This window comes from Heptranchias perlo, chromosome 4 (genome assembly GCF_035084215.1).
Source record: "Heptranchias perlo isolate sHepPer1 chromosome 4, sHepPer1.hap1, whole genome shotgun sequence".
NCBI lineage: Eukaryota > Metazoa > Chordata > Chondrichthyes > Hexanchiformes > Hexanchidae > Heptranchias > Heptranchias perlo.
Genome location: NC_090328.1, coordinates 134,543,835 through 134,563,249, shown reverse-complemented (window position 1 = coordinate 134,563,249; position 19,415 = coordinate 134,543,835). Strand labels below are relative to the sequence as shown.

The 19,415-nt window shown below is 46.1% G+C and overlaps 1 protein-coding gene across 1 annotated transcript in view; it reads right to left on the bottom strand.

Annotated features, from left to right (window-relative positions):
• Positions 1-13,662: 13,662 nt before the first annotated feature.
• Positions 13,663-19,415, bottom strand: part of LOC137320677 (putative nuclease HARBI1) — a 28,318-nt gene continuing 22,565 nt past the window's right edge. The window contains exon 4 of the mRNA XM_067982353.1: positions 13,663-14,135. Within this exon, the coding sequence (XP_067838454.1) occupies positions 13,663-14,135 (473 nt within the window). The remainder of the gene's footprint in view (positions 14,136-19,415) is intronic.

Below are 19,415 nucleotides of genomic sequence, written 5' to 3'. Positions count from 1 at the left end.
GTCTGGAAAGAAGAGCAGTTTCCAGCAAACAACAAGGCGAGGGGAAGGCAGTTCGACAGAGAAGGTCAGCAGCTCTAGAAGCAGGCCGACACACAAGAAGAAACCAGAGCAACAGCCCCAATGACCATCAGACACCTCGCGGCAACAAGGGCCTTACGAAACAACCAACCGAATATTACCACCAACCAACCGGGTAATATTGGGCCACCGCGACCAAAGAAAACCAACTCGGGAGAAAACCGAAGATCCGCAAAGTTTCCACTCTACAATCTATTTCTGACTTACCTCTGGGTGAATTACTGTCAAGGGTTCGTTTGGTGAGCATTATCTCTGGTCCTTTAGAGTCCAACTTAGCTAGTACAGTGGGATTGGGAGGGGTGAGGTATCTTTCTACTGTAATTTCCCTCGTGTGTACAGAATTGTTCCCCATTTTATTAGAGTGTTAAGATTGTTGTGTTGTATTTCCTCTCTTGAATAAAGGTCAAAGTTTCTTGCACCAAAACCAGTTGTCTGCTGCACTTTGTCACAACCCCCAAATAAGTCCAAGGTCTAGAACCCAGGGTGTGGGAGCGATTCAGACCACTCAGTAGTCAGAGGCGAAGCTGACACACACCACCACCCCCTACAGGGTGGTGGAAGCAGATTCAATAGTAACTTTCAAAAGGGTATTAGAAAAATACCTGAAGGGAAAAAAATTACAGAGCTATGGGGAAAGGACAGGGGAATGGGACTAATCGGATAGCTCTTTCGAAGAGCTAGCATAAGCACGATGGGTCGAATGGCCTCCTCCTGTGCTGTACCTACTATGATACTATGGTGCTATGATAAATAATACCAGTGTAGCTAAACAAACTGTTAAATAAAAATAAGTCCGTTTTCAATTCTTTAGAATTGCTGTTTCCTTATTAATCTATAATGCAATGGGCCAGAAATTGCTTTAAAAGGAACGGTGAGTTCAACAGCACTCATTGTTGTTAGTGGTCAAATGAAAGAGCAAATTCCAGTATTCGCACATGCGCAGTGGAAATTCGGAACTTGCTCTTCCTGGTTCACCGGCGATCTGACAGCTTCGCCTTAAAGGGATATCGCCGGCTGAAATCAACAGAATCAAGAGACCAGCAGCAACTTGCCCTTTTGCCCAGCCGGAAAGTAACTAATATCGCTACAAATCAGGTACACTTAAAAATACCAGGTCTAAACTGAGTTTTAACAGTGCAGTAAGTCTTAATGACTGCCAAAAAACTAAAAATTAAACTTTAAAAATGTGGAGTTTCATTACTCCTTATTTTAATAGTCTTTGGTCATTAAAAAAAAGTAAATTTAAAACTTTTTTTACCTTTTCCTTCTGTCTCTTTTATTTAATTCGATTATTTCTTACCCGCTCTTTTTCTCGCTGTTTATAATTGTTTTTACAAATGATTTTATTGTTGCAGCTTTCACTTCCTGGCTTTTACATTGCAGCTTGCAGTTCAAGGTTTTGAATCTTTACAGCTTTTGAAGGATGCTGCAATCTGATCGGTTGAGGCGATGGAGTTGATCCTCTCACTTCTCCCGTGGGTCATAGTTAACATTGGGCTCTTCTCCGCTTCCCATTAGAGGAAGTGCACCCAGTTATGACCGCGGTGAGTTAATGGGTTAGTATAAATCTATGGAGCGGTGAGCACTTTTGGTTCGCTGCTCAGAACAATTTCTGGGCCAAAGTTATCATGTATGATAATATTATATAAACTGTGATGCAAGTTTAAATTCTCCAGGGTAAAATAATGAGAGGTAGATGTAGGTTGGATTGAATGGAATTAGCATATTGTAGTAACAGATGCCCCCATTTTCATGCAGTTATATTCTGCAAGAAGAAGTGGTTCCATAATACATTAGGCTCCATGTGCTGTATAATCTTTATTGTTCATATTGCAGGGTGAATTCAATAGCAACGTACAAAATGATGGCCCTGAAATTAAGGGGCCGCGAACAAGCGGTGAATGAAGGGCGCCCGATCCCCGTTAGACTTGCACTTACCCACAAGCTTTTCTTGTTTTTTTTTCACGGCATGTTCCTGTCATGGGGCGCTGGATCCAGTGCAGCACCCTCGACAGGGCATCTGAGACCTGTGTGAACGGGGCAAGCAACTGTCTATCCCCTTAACCCATCTGATTGAAGCATGTTATCAAGCCACGCAGAGTCAGAAACAGGAAGTGTGAGTTAGAACAGTAAATTCAATGTCAAATCAGGTACAGAAAGCAAAATAAAGAGAGGGTGAGAAATATTGAATTAAGAGACAGAGGTAAAAGAATCAGAAAGAAAAAGTAAAAAAATAAAAATATTTTTTTTAAATTTCCAACAACAATTAAAATCTGAAGGAATGAGACTCCCACATTTGTAAAAATTGATTTTCAGTGCCAGAGATGTTGTTTGGCAGTCAGAAAGCTGACCATGCCGTTAAAAATGATACTTAGACTTAAATAAGTGAGTGACTTTTTTTTGTGAGATTACTCCGTATCCATCAGGGCAGTGCAGGAACTTCACGCTGTTCCATTCATCTAAACGGTGAGTCAGCCGGCGAGTTTTCCTTCCTTCGAAGCTTTCGGAGGAGCAGGGCATCTGGTGCAACAACTTCCAGATTTCCACGTTTAACTGCGGTCACCAGAAGTTGCTCCACCACTTGCACTGAAATAACAGTGAGCACTGTTAGCCTCACTGTTATTTTATTGGAGCGAAATCTGACCCAAGAGGCTCGATTTTAGGGTCGGGTTTCCGGCGGGTTACCAGCGGGGTGGCCCCGAAAATCCCGATCTCCGGTCACGTGACCGGATCGCGACGAAATCCCGGCCACTTCCGGGTACCGCGCTGACGTGCGGGGCTGCACGCGCAAGCCCCGCTGGTGGGAATCCCGCAGGCAATTAAAGCCAGCGGGGTTCCACTTGAGAGTACTTAACTTGCTCGTTGTGGTCAGTTAATGAGCTGAAGCAGCTGTCAAAAGAGGAAGTGTGGGATTTTAGGTTCAAGGCAGTCAGTTTCCCACACTGGGGGAAACAGACTCCCTCCAACCAGGCGTGTTGCAGCCAGCAGCCTGTGGCAGGTGCCAAGGTGCGCTCCACGGGGGAGAGCCCTCACCCACGCAGGAGGCCACCGCGTCACATAGGGCAACCCCTGCCCTCCACCACCCCCCGCCAAGCCAGAGGACAGACCGACACAAAACCGCAGCCCCAGTCCGAGGAACCACACACCTACCCTGCACAACCCCTCAGACCAACACCTGCCAGTTGGGTGGTGTGTGGACACCCTCGGAGGACGAAGAGCATGACCAGCACCAGCAGCCTTGCAGTCCACGCCGTCCGCCGCAGAGACGTGGATCCCCCCAACACGGTGTTGTTCCACGCCCACCTGCACAGCAGGAGGGAGGGCTACCGCAGAGAGAGACGCGTCGCAGAGGGCACTACCCTCGCCACAGGGTCCACAGACCGAGGCGCAGCTCCCCGGACCTCTCCGAGCAGCAGTGCACAGGGAGGCGCAGATTCGCTCGACATGTAGTCGTGGAGATCTGCAGCCTCTTTCATGCCGAGCTGCTCCTGGCTGGCCCCAGCACCAACTGCTTACCTGTCGCTGGCAAAGTCACCACTGCCCTCCACACCTTCTCCTCCGCATCCTTCCAGGGTGCAGCCGGCTACACCGCCGATGTCTCTCAGTCGTCTGCGCGGACGAGCCCTGCAAATACACCTGCACCCACTCTGCAGTAACACGATGGGTGGCATCAGTGGTGGGTCCTCATAGTGATACCCAGGAGCGAGCATTATTGGACACAACGGACAGGATTCGCGGAGACATGGCAGTGGTGGTGTCAATATAATGTGTGCTGTTTGTTGCTCTGAAATTCAATATGGGTAACACCCATGACAAACCCTCAGACACCCTTGTGCACCCCCTTCATGCTGACGAGACGTTTGCCTTACGCTGCCTACTGCACATATGTGATGCATGCCCTGTGGCTGCAGCACAGGTGGTGGCAGGTTGAATGAGGCTGGCCGTGAGGGAGATGCACGAGAGGGTGAGTATGGGATGGAGCCATGAGATTGTATGAGGATTGGGTTGCGTGTTAGTGGCAGGGTGAGTACTGGCGAGGTGAGTAGGTGGAGGTAAGATGAGGACGGGGTGTGAGTGGGTATGAAGGGTGATGTGACAGAATAGTGTTGGCGGTGCCGAAGGAGATTTGGGGTGGGGGCAGTGTTGTGGCAGACGGAGTGTAGGGGAAAGACTACGTGTTCTCACTGTTGCTGACCTACTGCGGTCATTGCAGCGCCTCCTGCACTGTATGCAGGTGGGCCATATGTTGGTGGCGCAGGTGACCCCCTCTGCCACCTCGAGCCAGGCCTTCTTGGTGGCAGAGGCAGGCCGCTTCCTCCCGCCCGCCGGGGGGAAGATCTGTGTCCTCCCCCTCCTCCTCACCCCATCTGATGATAGCTGGGGTGAGGCATCATTAAACTGGGAGCAGCCTTCCCCCTGGGCTGCTCCATGCTGCAATTTGTCCCATTGGTTGCAGCATCTGTCAGTGGAGGACTGCCCCTTTAACTAGAGAGCCTCCAGCTGACAGATCGTACTGCGCATGCGCAGCCCGACCGACGCGCAGGCCAGCGCCGTGGACCCCGGAGGAGCAGGTAATTGATTCCGATTAGTGTGTTGCCTGCTACGATCGCGTGGGCAACCCACTAATTTCGCCGTCCGCGTTTTCGACGCTCCCGGAGGACCACCCGCTGGGAACCCGCAGGCCTGCTAAATTCGAGCCCAAGGTGTGGGATATTAAAAAAAATGTTCAATGCTTTAGTTTTAACTTCCTCTCTCTACTATCTATGTTAGTGGAGGCATTAAATTGTTTAAAATAAATGTTTTACTGTCTCTTAGAAAATAGCGGAGAGAGGAATTCAGATATATTTTCAGGATCTACACTTGTGCAAACTTGCAGGTGTGCAATTATTTAAATGTACAAATACAGACTCTCACTGCTACTCCTTCGCTACAGGGGCGTTCAAAACATTTATTCAATGGCACACACTGAGTTTATACAAAAAGAAAATGTATTTTGCGTCAAGAGATGGAAATTAACCTGTAGGTTCAGGCAAGGTTGCACTTTCTCGTGGATTTGTGATTCTATCATCGGCCCAGGAAAGCTGGTTATAGCAATGTAAATGTAGAGAAGCAGCAGCCAGACATCGGTCTCCTGTGAATCAAACCACGGAAGTGCTAAATATAAAAGCCGCTTATTGGAAATGTTTGGCTTCCCCAGTGGAATTTCTCCAAGTCTTGCTGTGCTCCCAGTAACAACCAGTGTCAAAATGGTGAGACATCTGAACTTCTTGCAGTTGCAATCAGCCACATGATATTTATAAAAAACCTCTCTTTTACAAATGTAGACAAATTTAATGCTTATCAAATATTATTAAAGAGATTTGAGCACATAGTCTAGGCTGACATTTCAGTGCAGTTCTGATGAGACGTTAAACCAAGGCCTCGTCTGTCCTATCAAGTGGACGTAAAAGATCCCATGGCATTATTTGGAGAAGAGCAGGGGAGTTCTCCTGATGTCCTGGCCAATATTTATCCCTCAACATCACTAAAATAGATTTTCTGGTTATTATCTCATTGCTGTTTGTGGGACCTTGTTCTGCTCAAATTGGCTTCCGTGTTTCCTACATTACAACAGCAACTACACTTTAAAAGTACTTCACTGGCTGCGAAGCACTTTGGAATATCCTGAGGTTGTGAAAGGCACTATATAAACACAAGTTCTTTCTTTATTGTTCAGTAAAAATCCTTGTGCACCTGTGAGGTTCTGCAGCCCGTAATTGCCAGCAACCTTCTGTGTTCAATTTTATGATTATGTTTTAATCATTTTCACTTTTGTTGCCATTGAGGCTCCCAAAGTTACAAGGCCTCCTGCAGTTTCAGGAATTGCAGGCCTGCAGATCTGTGCCTTGGCTCAGATAACATCACGAATCACAAGAGCTGAGCAGTTTATGAATATTATCTAGACCCCAAGGTTAAATTATAGCCTTGGATTATAACCATCTTCTAGTTGTTAATATATACCATTTTTGTTTTCTATAAAGGAAGAAAAAAGTAATAATTATCATTATGTTTGGGTGATGGATGTTAAGTGATTCAGAGAAGAATATAACTGAGGAGTTATTTTTCAGTTCCAATGTAAAATTTCAGATGAACTAAGAGCCTAATATTTACACTAAGCTGATTTTTTTTCAATGTTTGGGACCTCCAGTTGATCCAAAGCAAGGCCACTTAAACCTGCAATGTCCTTTCATTTTTATAACCCTGCATTACAACAATCTATTAGTCCATAAATCTGGATCATGATGGACTGGTGTGAAGGACCAGTAGTGGAATGGCTGAATTGCCACTGCAACTGTACTAGCCCTATCCGTTAATTGTATGGCCAGTCTCTGGTCAATGTGTGGGCTATAGTCCACAGAAGCAGTAACAATGGAGAAACAGTTGGACTTGAACAAGCTAGCAGTTGCTTAAAAATTGCACTTGTGTGAATGCTCAGATCACCCGCAGTGAACAAAATACTACCCATCATGCTTGAGAAATCAGTGCCTGAGGCAGCTCCTGAGTGCTCCTTTAGCAATAGGACCTCACTAATTATGACAGTGCCACCAAAGCTGAGGCTGTTATCTTCAGCTATCTGAAAACTCACAACCTTCTTCTCGACAATGAAAAGATCCACTTCTGAGTCATCTTCATAACTTAAGCTCCAGAAATTACTCTTATGGTTAGGGCTAAGGAATAATGTATTTCAGTTACGGTGCATAACATCTGGATTTTGTGACAAAGTAAAGTTTGTTTTGTGGCACCTATGTGAAATTGCTTAAATCTTTGAACCATGCAGGGTAACATAGCCTGGATTTTCCACCAGAAATTTGCACGACCTTCAGCAGATCTGGGGCGGATGTGGGAAACTAACTAAGGAACTGTTTTGTCAGTTTCCTGCTGGTTGCCATCATTTCCAGGATTTTCTAGTGACAGTGGTCATTGAACACTTCCTTCCAAATATGGACAGGCATCAAGTGGCATCACTGAAAATGGCACACTATTTATTTCTCATCATTAATGTCAAGGCATAGATGGATGTTAGGAACACCAATTCCTGGCAGACAGTGTTGCTATGGAAGATGGAGAGGGATTTAAACTTTAAACTCCCCCCCCCACCCACCCACATTTGATCACAGGGCAATCGGTTAATGTTAACCCTATGTTTCTCTCTTCACAGATGCTACCTGACTTACTCCGTGATTCCAGCATTTTCTGGGTATTTTTCAATGATCATTCTGGAGAATGGGGTGGGGGCTGTGCTGGGGGGGGGGGGGGGTGGGGGAGTTTTCATTATGCTCCAGCATCTAATGGATGGAAAATTGTGCAAGCAATGAATCTGCACCTAAATTCCTCGTATGTGTTCTCCTTGTGCAAAGCCGTGAGCTGGGAGTGCTAATTCATATAATGTCTATTCTTATGCTTAAAGCTGTAGATAAAACAAATTCTGCAAGAATTCAGTTAACTAATGAGTGTTTATTGCAGTGCTTGTATTGTACTTAGTCCGATGCACCACTGTGTTATCACCTTCTGTGACGTGATGACCTAGCACCTGTTCTGTACTGTGAAATACTTCGACAGGCACTTTTCACAGAAGGAATAATTGTAGACGCTGCCTGCAAGTTGTTCTATGTACGGCTTTGGGATTCTTCTTGCACCTGACCTTCTGGTGCTAAAGACCCAGCAGATGCGCCAGGAATGTTCTGTGTTCTTGGCACAGGAGCAGTACTACTTTCAGGAGCACCTTGTATCACTTATGCAGAGCCTGGTGCTGGCACAATCCTTGCACACATGGCACCGCTTGAAGCCGAGTCCTCATGTTGCCCAGTGTTTTTTGCGAGCATAGCACACTCTACTTGCACAAAGTCTTTCCCAAGCTGATAGTTGCTTTCAACTTGTCTCCAAGCTGAATAGAGATAGCCACTGGAGAATTTTGGATTCAGTGCCTCAAAAATAGCCGAGAGGTCATCCACGAGTAACACCTCTTCTGCCCATTAGAGGTCTCAACTGCAGATTCCACATATGTTGCCAAACGGTCTTTGAAACTGCGCAGGGCAGATAATTGCTCTGCCAAGCACTGCCAGCGTTATTAATGACAGCACAGATCTGAGCAGTGAAGTCCCTCACACTCCCCAGGCTAGAGTGCAATGTTTGGGGTACAGAGGCAAGCAACTGCTTGGTCTGTTGGTGTGTGTGGAATATTTTCCTTTTGAATTCCTGAAAGCCCGCTGCTGCACCAGTGATCGGGCAAAGCCTCCATCTTTGGTTGAGCTGTTCTCAGTCTGCAGCACTTCCCCTTCATACATGGTGAATCACACAGTGACCCCCATCTTAGTGCGTTAATGCTTGAAGAATACAATGTGCTCAGTGTGTGATGTGATTGCATTCTCACCAATGGAAGAGTTTCACCATAACGTCCCTGGATTCTGCTTTCCCTGTGTGATGAAAAGACAGCACAGAGTGACTAAAAATGCAGGTTTATGCAATTATATGCAGCTTATACACTGCTTGCAATAGTCACCTCCGGTACTCACAATATCTGCATGCCCATGATAAGTTCCCATTAACGTATGTGCATTTAATGCCTTGCCAGCGACGCCCACAGCCCACGAATGAATAAAAAAAAGACCTGTAACCCGGGAACAAATAAATTACGTGGCTTAAGAGATCTCAGCGATCGGGGTGGGGTGGGTGGGGGGGGAGGAGAGGGGAAGATCGAGGGGGAGAGGGGAAGATCGAGGTGGAGAGGGGGAGATCAGAGAGGGAGACATCGGGGGCTAAGAGGGACATCAGAGAGGGAGACATCGGATATCGGAGCAGGGTGGAAAGGTAGGTTTATTTTGTTTTTTAACATTGTGCAATGGTTTTTTATTTAATTTATTTTGTTTATTTTTGCCTGATCACATCAGGCGTGAATCAGAAGCCATGGGAAAGCCACCCAGGTAAGTTTAAAATCATTTCAACTATCTGCTATGTCAGAAATAAAGTACCTTAAGTACCTCAATGAGGTACATTTGGTTCTTTAACTAAGATCCCGCCGGCTTTAATTGCCGGTGGGACTTCCGCATTCGTGAGACGCAAACGCACACAGAAGCGTCTGTGGGGAACTCGGAAGTTGACAAGTTGGGGCCGGCTTCTTCATCCGCTTGGGATTTCCCCGATTTTCACAGCCCGCCCCCACCCCCAACACATCCGCAATTTCCTTTGAAAATCGGTGCCATGGTGTGGGTTCGCCATTTTCATTGGGCTCCAATTCTTTATGTTGATTTCTGCCTATTTTAAGTTCAGGCGTCTTCCAATGAGATTGGAAGGATGCTTGGGCGTAACTTGACATCGGTAAAGTGGGCACGACATTGGGCGTATTTTTGTGTGTAATTTCTGGGTTGCGCAAAAGAGTTAACTCCAGGCTCATGTATCATACAGCTTTCTCCTTTATATCGGTTGTAAGGAATTACCTTAGTGTATTTTTTTCAAGGAAATTAACTTTTTTTCTCACTTCAACCCAAGTATCCTGCATCATTTACACCATTAGTGACAGCCTCTCTTGCTTGGCAGCTGCACCGTAACATTGTCATCTGGCCGGCTGCCCCCAAAATGGCAGTTCTGTGTTGCATCATCGTGGCTATAGTTTTCTGGAGTGTTTCATCTGTGAACTGCTGCCTAGCAGCTGCCATTACCGATCATCGTTACTCCTCAGCCATTGTCAGGAACTTTGAGCCCTTGAATGTCCATAACATACATAATTTTAGCTCCAACAGGTAGTTTTAGGATGTTATCGCAGCCTGTTCATACTGATTATTGAAAATGTTGCGACCAGTAACGGATTGTGTAAGAAAAGCACTATACAAGCTTTCTTTTTTTATTATTCGTTCATGGGATGTGGGCATTGCTGGCAAGGCCAGCATTTATTGCCCATCCCTAATTGCCCGAGAGAAGGTGGTGGTGAGCCGCCTTCTTGAACCGCTGCAGTCCGTGTGGTGACGGTTCTCCCACAGTGCTGTTAGGAAGGGAGTTCCAGGATTTTGACCCAGCGACGATGAAGGAACGGCGATATATTTCCAAGTCGGGATGGTGTGTGACTTGGAGGGGAACGTGCAGGTGGTGTTGTTCCCATGTGCCTGCTGCCCTTGTCCTTCTAGGTGGTAAAGGTCGCAGGTTTGGGAGGTGCTTATAATATTTTAAACCTTGTTAAGGAAAAGCAGTATGTCAGCTTTGCTGTGAACAAAGGCTTTCTGTCTGTCCAAACAAGCTGTTTTTATGACCTTGCGAAAGAGAAGGCCTCCTTGGGCATAAACATTTGGGCTCCATCCGTGTTTATCAGTTAGAAGGGGAGTCATCCCTAGCCTTGTTATGATTTCCTTGAAGATAAAGTTAGTACCATCCTGAAGGCCATTAATCATTAGGGAGTTGTTAGTACCAAAGTGTTGCGTTCCTAAGGGAGAAGACTGATAGCAGCCTCACGGGACAGAGGGGATGATTGATGGGAGACACATACAGAACTAATTATCTAAAATCTGTACAAAGTTGGCTGCTTTTCCACAGGTTTCTCAGAGTGCTCTCGGGGCAGGACTGGACTGCCAAAATAATCAAGACCTTCGAAAGTGCACTTCGAAACCTTGGAAAGTGATCAACTTTGTGCCAGGTTGTATCAATGTGACCACATCTTTGATTCTACTCTTGTATTTTAACCTCTTTGTTAATTGTTATAACGTCTTAATAACGTCTTAATACTTTGGAACCAACCACCTTGCGACCTTTTGATTAAGGACTCGAACAGTAAAAGTATTTTATTAACAGATTGTACCGGATGTTCTACAAGCAAAGTGAGATGCAGGCATCAACTTCAGGACTACAAGGAGCAATTTCACTTAGTAATGGATATTTTGAGTGCTATGTGCAATTTCCTTTAAGGCAGAAGTTTATGGATTCCAGTCTCATTCCGGACAGCCTTAGTGAGTGGATAAGAGAGTTGTGGGGCATGACTTTTACCCGGAGCTGGGAACTTAGCGGGTAGACAATCGCGTGGGAAACCCGGAAGGAATTTGAAAGCGTCAGAATCTGCAATTGCAATTTAATTGGAGGAACTTCATTTTACTTCCGGGTTTCATGTCTCCAAGCTGTGCAGCAGGCGTACTGTGCATCCACATGACCCGATCTGAAGTCTGCTATTTAAAGGGCCAATGAAAAAATGGATTTTGAAGGAGAAAAGAGGAAGTGAAGCAGCCAGGTTCTTGGATCCATCACTTGAAGTACTGCTGGGTGCTGTGAGAAGCAGGAGGGAGGTCATCTACCCAAGTGATCAGAGGAAGAAACCTGGTTCTGCCACCAAGAAGACATGTCTGGAGTTGGCAGAAGAGGTCAGTAGCAGGAGCACAGTGCCGAGATCGTGGCTACAGTTCAGAAAGAATTTTAATGACCTAACCAGGTCAGGTAAAGTGAGTACATTTGCTGATTCACCCATATCCGGTGTTGTGCAAGATCCCCCCCTCTTACTCTGTGTTGGCTCACCTAATCCATCACATCACGCCTCACACCCACTTAAGTTTCAGCATCAACTACCCTTCACTTTCCATGTACTTCCTCACCTCCCCATATGCATACCCACCATGGCCACTCACCCCAACCCTGATGCAATATGATGTATCTGTCTGATAGCCACCTTCTGATGTATCTGTCTGATAGCCACCTTCTGATGTATCTGTTTCATTGTCAGCCTCACCCAAAGCAAAGCATTCATAGGGTGAATATGACACCTTCAGTCACTCACAGGTCTGTTCTTTCTCCCCTTGGAGAAGAGAACGCAAAATGCAGGGGAGAGGACGAAGACTGCGGGTGGACCACCACAAATAGTCCAGCTCACAGATGCATCCCCAACCATTGGAGATGGAGAGACTGGGAACCCACAGATGCCTGGTGATAGAACTTTAACATCTTTCATACACATGATGACTTTATTTCATCAATGACTGAACTCTGACAGACCTCAATATGGTGATTGGCAAGAGCAAAGCCCAAGAGCACAAGGAGTGGAGGCCCGAGAGCAGAGCGGGGATAAAGAGAGCAGGAGCAGCAACCGAGAGCAGAGCAGCAATAAAAGGAACAGGACTAGGACCGAGAGGAGAGCGGGGATTAAAGGAGCGGGACCAGCGGCCGAGGGCAGAGCGGGACCAGCGGCCGAGGGCAGAGCGGGACCGGCGACCGAGAGATGAGAGGGACCAGCGACCGAGAGATGAGAGGGACCAGCGACCGAGAGATGAGAGGGACCAGCGGCCGAGAGATGAGAGGGACCAGCGACCGAGAGATGAGAGGGACCAGCGGCCGAGAGATGAGAGGGACCAGCGACCGAGAGATGAGAGGGACCAGCGGCCGAGAGATGAGAGGGACCAGCGACCGAGAGCAGAGCGGGATCAGTGACCGAGAGATGAGAGGGACCAGCGACCGAGAGATGAGAGGGACCAGCGACCGAGAGATGAGAGGGACCAGCGACCGAGAGATGAGAGGGACCAGTGACCGAGAGATGAGAGGGACCAGCGACCGAGAGATGAGAGGGAATAAAAAGCTGAGACCAACTCAAGCAGACAGAAATTTGAACGAGTGACATCAGAGGACAGATAGGTGATTGGTTGGTGAGTATTACCGTTTTTTTGCTCTCTAAGCTAGGGCAGTGGTTTAACTAAGAGCTGGGAAATTCTAGCTATTGCTTTCCTCACACACTTTCCACAATAGCGGAGAGGATGAGGGATTCCTACTCCTCCATTAGTGAATTGATGTCACATGTAATTGCGAGAATGTCTGCCATGGAGAGAGTGGCCGCCTCCATGGAGCTTCAAGCTGGGCTATCAAATAAGTAGATGCAGGCCATGACCACAGCCGTGCATACTTTGGAAGCCAGCATAGCTGTGGCTTTAAACAGGATGCTAGAAATCTTATGCGTGCCCTTACAATGTGGCACATATGTTCGTGCTGGCCCGGGAGAGGGATGATGGCGAAAGGGGACATGGAAGTTGGAACTCCACTCCAAGATCTCCCACATCTCCCCCCGTTGCCCCTCCCTCCCCCACTTAACCACTACCCAAAATGCTGCTTCCTCTCCCGATGGCCGAGTCTGCCCCAGCACAGGTGCCCTCAGGGGCTCCAAAACCCAGAGGTCATCGGCCGAAAGCATCTCAGCAGTCAGGGCAGGGATCTGAGCAGCCTGTCACTACCTCTGCTGAAGCCACAGAGGATTCACCTCATAGAAGCACTAGGAAGCGTAAGTTAAAGCAATTGTAGTTCACCAAGGGTATGCACAAGGGTGTTTGAAGAATTGTTATGTTGTTAATTGTCATTTTTTTTATATTGGCACATTACATTTATTGATTATCACCACTCCCATGTCTTGCCCATTAATGCATCCTGAGTGTCAAGTTTGCTTCATGATGAATGTCAAGACATGACGGGACCCATATGGCGAATGTGCATGGTTGAAGGACTGTTTTGTGCAAAGGGAGGGAGGGGGCCGGCGGTGGTGGTGCTGGTGGCTGTGACAGTTGGCCTGAGTATCTCAATTTCTTTATTTTACAACTCTCATTCTGAGAAACTGTGAGCTATGAAGGCATCCCTGGCATCACAGGCAGCAATGCGCATGGATGGTCTGGCAATGGGTGGCCCATCTTCATTTTCCTCCTCCTCATCCTCCTCATCCTCTTCTTCAATGTTGCCGCCAGCAGATGATGCTTGATGAGGGCCATCGTCCTCCTTCACCTGTAACCCTCTCTGCTGCACTGTGTTGTGCAGAATGCAGCAAACCCTGATGATTCTGGAGACCCTCGCTCGCCAGTACTGAAGGGCTCCTCCAGGTCTATCCAGGCATCTGAAGCGCATCTTCAACATGCCTATGGCTTGTTCAATGACACACCTGGTGGTCGTGCGGCTCTGGTTGCATTGCGGTTGCGCCTCGTTGGTGGAGATCATCACAGGTGTCATGAACCACGTCTGCAGTGGGTATCCCTTGTCTCTGATAAGCCAGCCATTTATTCTGTCTCCTGTGTGGAAGAGGTCTGGATTGCGCAAAATGAAGGAATCATGACAGCTGCCAGGGAATCTGGAGCACAACTGCAGAAATCTCTTCCCGTGGTCCCACACCAGCTGTGCATTGATGGAGTGATAGCCCCTTTCAGTTTATGAAGACTCCTGGCTCATGTGATGGTCCTCAGATTGCCACTTGAGTGCAATCGATTGCACCCTGCACCCATGGGAAGCCAGTCAGAGAGGCGAAACCCACCACCCGCTCATTCTTGCTGATGTCGTCATGGGGGAAGTTCATGTAATCGGACGCCCTGACAAACAACCCACCAGTCACCTGCCTTATACACATATGTGCAGACGATTGACGCACCCTGGAGATGTCACTGGTGGTGCCCTGGAAGGACCAAGAGGCAAAGAAATTGAGGGCAGTGGCTACTTTTACTTCGGCGGGCAATGTGTGGGCACCAGATCCAGCAGGGAGTAACACTTCCTCAAGGAGGCTGCAGATATCTGCGACCACCTGCTGACTCAATCTGAGCCTGTGTAGGCACTGCTCCTCAGAGAGGTCCAGGAAGCTCAGCCTCTGCCTGTATACCCTCTCACGTGGGTAGTGCCTCCTGCTGTTCTCCAGGTCCTTGTTGCACACCTCTGTCTTGTACACTTGCAGATCCCAACTCAGCATGACGTGGCTGACATCGATGGTCATTTTCCTCCTCCTCAGATGTCCTCTGGAATACATCCAGTGCACCACCCCATCCTGATCTTGTCAGTTTGAGAGGCTCCAAAGTCTTCCTAAAGTTGCCACAACAAAGAATTCTCAGCCTCAACAAAGAATTCTCAGCCTCAACACAAGAAGAACTCTCAGCCAAGCGTTTGCCTGAGAAACCAGCTGCAATACTTGAGCTTTTATTCAGATGTGTGAATCACAGGTTTAAAGGGCCAAATCAACTTCTGCATGAATCTCACCTCCGTTCCACTGGTGAGATTAAGAATCCATGAGAAACCAGTGCAGGTGAGGTTAAATTCATTTCAGACTTAGAATCCACAAAAAATTAATCACCTCAACTACTTGAATGAGGTAAATTGCCCCTTTAACAACCCGCCCGCCGGCATTAATTGGGGACGGGACTTCCAGGTTTCGGATGCACGTGCATCCAAATGTGCCTGGGTTGAATCATAGAAAGTTACGGCACAGAAGGAGGCCATTCGGCCCATCGTTTCCGTGCCAGCTGTAAAAGAGCTATCCAGCTTAAACCCACTTTCCAGTACATGGTCCCTAGCTCCGTAAGTCATGGCACTTCAAGTGCATATGCGAGTACTTTTTAAATGAGTTGAGGGTTTCTGCCTCTACCACCCTTTCAGGCAGTGAGTTCCAGACCCTCGCCACCCTCTAGGTGAAAAAATCTTTCTTTGGCTCCCCTCTAATCCTTCTACCAATTACTTTAAATCTATGCCCCCTGGTCACTGACCCCTCTGCTAACCCCACTGACCCCATCCACTCTATCTAGTCCCATCATAATTTTATACACCTCAATTAAATCTCCCCTCAGCCTCCCTTGTTCCAAAGAAAACAACCTGGAAATGGGCACATTGGAGCCGGGTTGCACACCCGCTGCTAAAATCTACAATCTTGACTACCCACCCACCCCTAGCCCACCTGCTTTTGGGGGTTAAAATTACCCCCCTTAACTCTGAATACTGGGTTCATATCCAGCAAGGTACTCACAAAGCCCCTCACCCTCCCACCCCCTCGTCGCATCTAGTTGGTTCTCCTGGTGGGGAGTTGTGTCAGGCTAACGATCTGTCCACATATAAAGGAACGTCATTACAGAAAAAACCCAGTGCACGATCTGCTAGATGTGAAGGAATGGAAAAAAATGGGTTGCCTCATGTGCCACTAGGCACAGAAGAGAAGATAGTGAAAAAGGAAGAAAGAAGAATAAAGAAGAAGAAATGTACTTTCTAATTCTAAGAGACCTAAATCCCAGAATCATCCTACTTATCATTCTCTGAACCATCTGGTCAGGTGTCAGCCTTGGCTCAGTGGTAGAAGTCTCACGTCAAAGTCAGAAGGTTGTGGTTTCAAGTCCCACTCCAGATACTTGAGCACATAATCTAGGCTGACACTCCCAGTGCAGTACTGAGGGAGAGTTGCACCGTCAGAGGTGCTGTCTTTCAGATGAGATGTCAAACCGAGGCCCTGCCTGACCTCTCAGGTGAACATAAAAGATCCCATGGCACTATTTGAAGGAAAGCAGGGGAGTTCACCCCAGTATCCTGGCCAATATTTTCCCTTCAACCAACATTGCTTAAACAGATATCCAGTCATTATCTCATTGCCATTGGTGGGAGCTTGCTGCGTGCAAATTGGCTGCCGCATTTCCTACATTACAACAGTACTTCATAAAAGTACTTCATTGGCTGTAAAGGGCTTTGGGACGTCCTGAGGTCGTGAAAGGTTCTATATAAATGCACGTTCTTTCAATGGGCCGGAATTTGCTGTCAAAATGATGGTGAGGCTAAAGGTGCTCACCATTATTTATGCGCAAATGGTACAGCAACTTCAGGCGAGGGGCAGATATGCGGTTAAACTCAGAAATCCAAAAGTTGCTGTCCAGGTTGCACAGCTCCGCTATTAGCTTCACAAAAACGGTATCTCGCTGTCTGCTGTCACTGTCCATTTAGGGCTATTAATTAGTAGCATAAGTTCCCTTTTAACAACCTGATAATTGTTTATTACTGCCAATCAACCTCTCTGGCATTAAAAATTAACTATTACAAGTGTGGAGTCTCATTCCTTCAGGTTTTGAATTTCTCGGTGAGATTTTATAAATGTCAAATTACATTTTTTTTATTTTTCCATTTTCTCTCTTTTTCCTCTCTCTCTTAATCCAATCTTTCTTTCCTTCTCTTTATTTCTCTTTCTGTACCTGATTTGATATTGAATTCACCCGCTCTAATTTACACTTCCTCCTCAGTCCTTGCACTGTTAATTTCACAATCTTTCAAACTGATTGGTTAAGGAGATACCCAGTTGTTTGTGCTGTTCACTCAGGTCCTAGATGCCCTGTTCCTCTCGCTGTGACATTATCAGCTCGCACTTTCAGCAACTTGCCACGCAAAAAAATTTAAAAATCTAAACGTGGAAGAGCAGGTCAAACTAACGACAGATGACGTTAGATGCCCTGCTACAGTAAGTTTCTCTTTCTTTATTATATATGTTTTGCATGCCATCTAAATTGTTAGATTAGACTGCATCCTATTTAATGGCACAAACTGGTCTCTCTGCTCCCACTGCGATACGATACAATCATTAGTAAGCAGTAATGCAGCCTCTGACCGTCCAAATGTTTGATTTTTAGTTAATGAGTTACATAGTTGAAGGGAATGATCAATTAACCAACTTGGAGAAAGAATTGCAATGGCTGCTTTGCATAGTGGCATCGTAAATACATTTAAAAAAGGACACGCTTACGATGTTACTATACATAACAGCCAGGTCAATTTCTGTCCCTTTAGGAATATTTCCAGCAGTGGTGAATGGAACACATTTTACATAACACAGCTCAATATTCTGGGTTATTTTTAGATGTAATCAGTTGCACAGTCCAACGTCGGGTAACATTTTGTCTCATCCCATCAATCCACATATAATATTCAGTCAAAGAATACAAAAAAGAAGAGATCAGTACTGAAATGACCCCATTGTCACATAAACACTCCACAATTAGTGAACCTGGAAGGCTTGAAATTGTTTTTTTTTGGTGGAATGATTTATTATGTTTTGATACTTTTTTCACCTTTTAAGTACTGCAATACAATTAGACAATTTAACTCAATGATGCAGTGAGCTCTAAATGGGAATCCAGGCTCTTTCTGAACGTGATATTAAAAATTCCATAACTGTGCCTGGATTTAACGCCGCAGGTAAATTCTGACAGTAATGCTGACGGACTGAAGTGCTTTACAAATGCCCTGTGGACAACTCTAATGGCACATCTAGTCCAATAGAATTATGCAGCACCTGGCTTTCAGCTTTTTACCAGTGCTTCAGTCTCTGAAGTAGATTTGCACCTTTTTAGCTTCAATACGAAGTTTCAAAGAAATTACACACTTCATTACTCTTAACCGCACCTCAGTGAACAATAATGAATTGCTAATAAGCAGCAAACTGAAATTATTGACATTAAAGCAAATGAGCAAAATTGTTTGGTCTCCCAGGACAAGTAGCTGTCAGTGCAATGTGCCTACTGCTGCGTGCAACGAGCACAAGCCAGAAAATCCACGTAAATGGTCCTTGATCAATTATCTTTCCAAGTGATGTAGTGCTTTACTTAGTTCATGAGATAAAATGCAGTCAACTTTACATATCAATAAATTAGAATATAAATGAATCCTGTATATAAGAATTACATTTTTCTACTTCACACTTGCAATGTTTGTTTATAGTCAAGAAGACTTATGTAAATGTCAGCTTTATGCAAACAAAGCAGACACTTTTAAGAAGGTATGGGATTCATTATTTTTGCCCAGCTGTACCTGGAGGATGTGGCTATTTAGAGCACTGTGATAACAAATGCCCATACCTTTCTAAACTCCATCCTAAATTAGGTTCAGATCACTTGTACTGTTCTTCTCTCTTTCAAATAGGGAGATGAAGAAAAGCAATCTTTACTCTTACTTTTGTAAACACAGTGGCGTGACGTTGATATACATTGATTAAATTGGACTATATTACATCGGGATCACAGAAACATAGAAAATAGGCCATTCGGCCCTTCGGGCCTGCTCCGCTATTCAAAATGATCATGGCTGATCGTCAAACTCAGCACCTTGTTCCCGCTTTTTCCCCATATCCCTTGATCCCTTTAGCATTAAGAAATATATCTATCTCCTTCTTGAATACATCTAATGACTTGGCCTCCACTGCCTTCTGTGGTAGAGAATTCCACAGGTTCACCACCCTCTGAGTGAAGAAATTTCTCCTCATCTCGGTTCTAAATGGCATACCCTGTATCCTGAGACTGTGACCCCTGGTTCTGGACTCCCCAGCCATCGTGTTCATCCTCCCTGCATCTAGTCTGTCTAGTCCTGTTCGAATTTTATATGTTTCGATGAGATCACCTCTCATTCTTCTAAATTCTAGTGAATATAGGCCAAGTCGACCCAATCTCTCCTCATACATCAGTCCTGCCATCCCAGGAATCAGTCTGGTAAACCTTTGTTGCACTCCCTCCATGGCAAGGACATCCTTCCTCAGATAAGGAGACCAAAACTGCACACAATACTCCAGATGTGGTCTCATCAAGGCC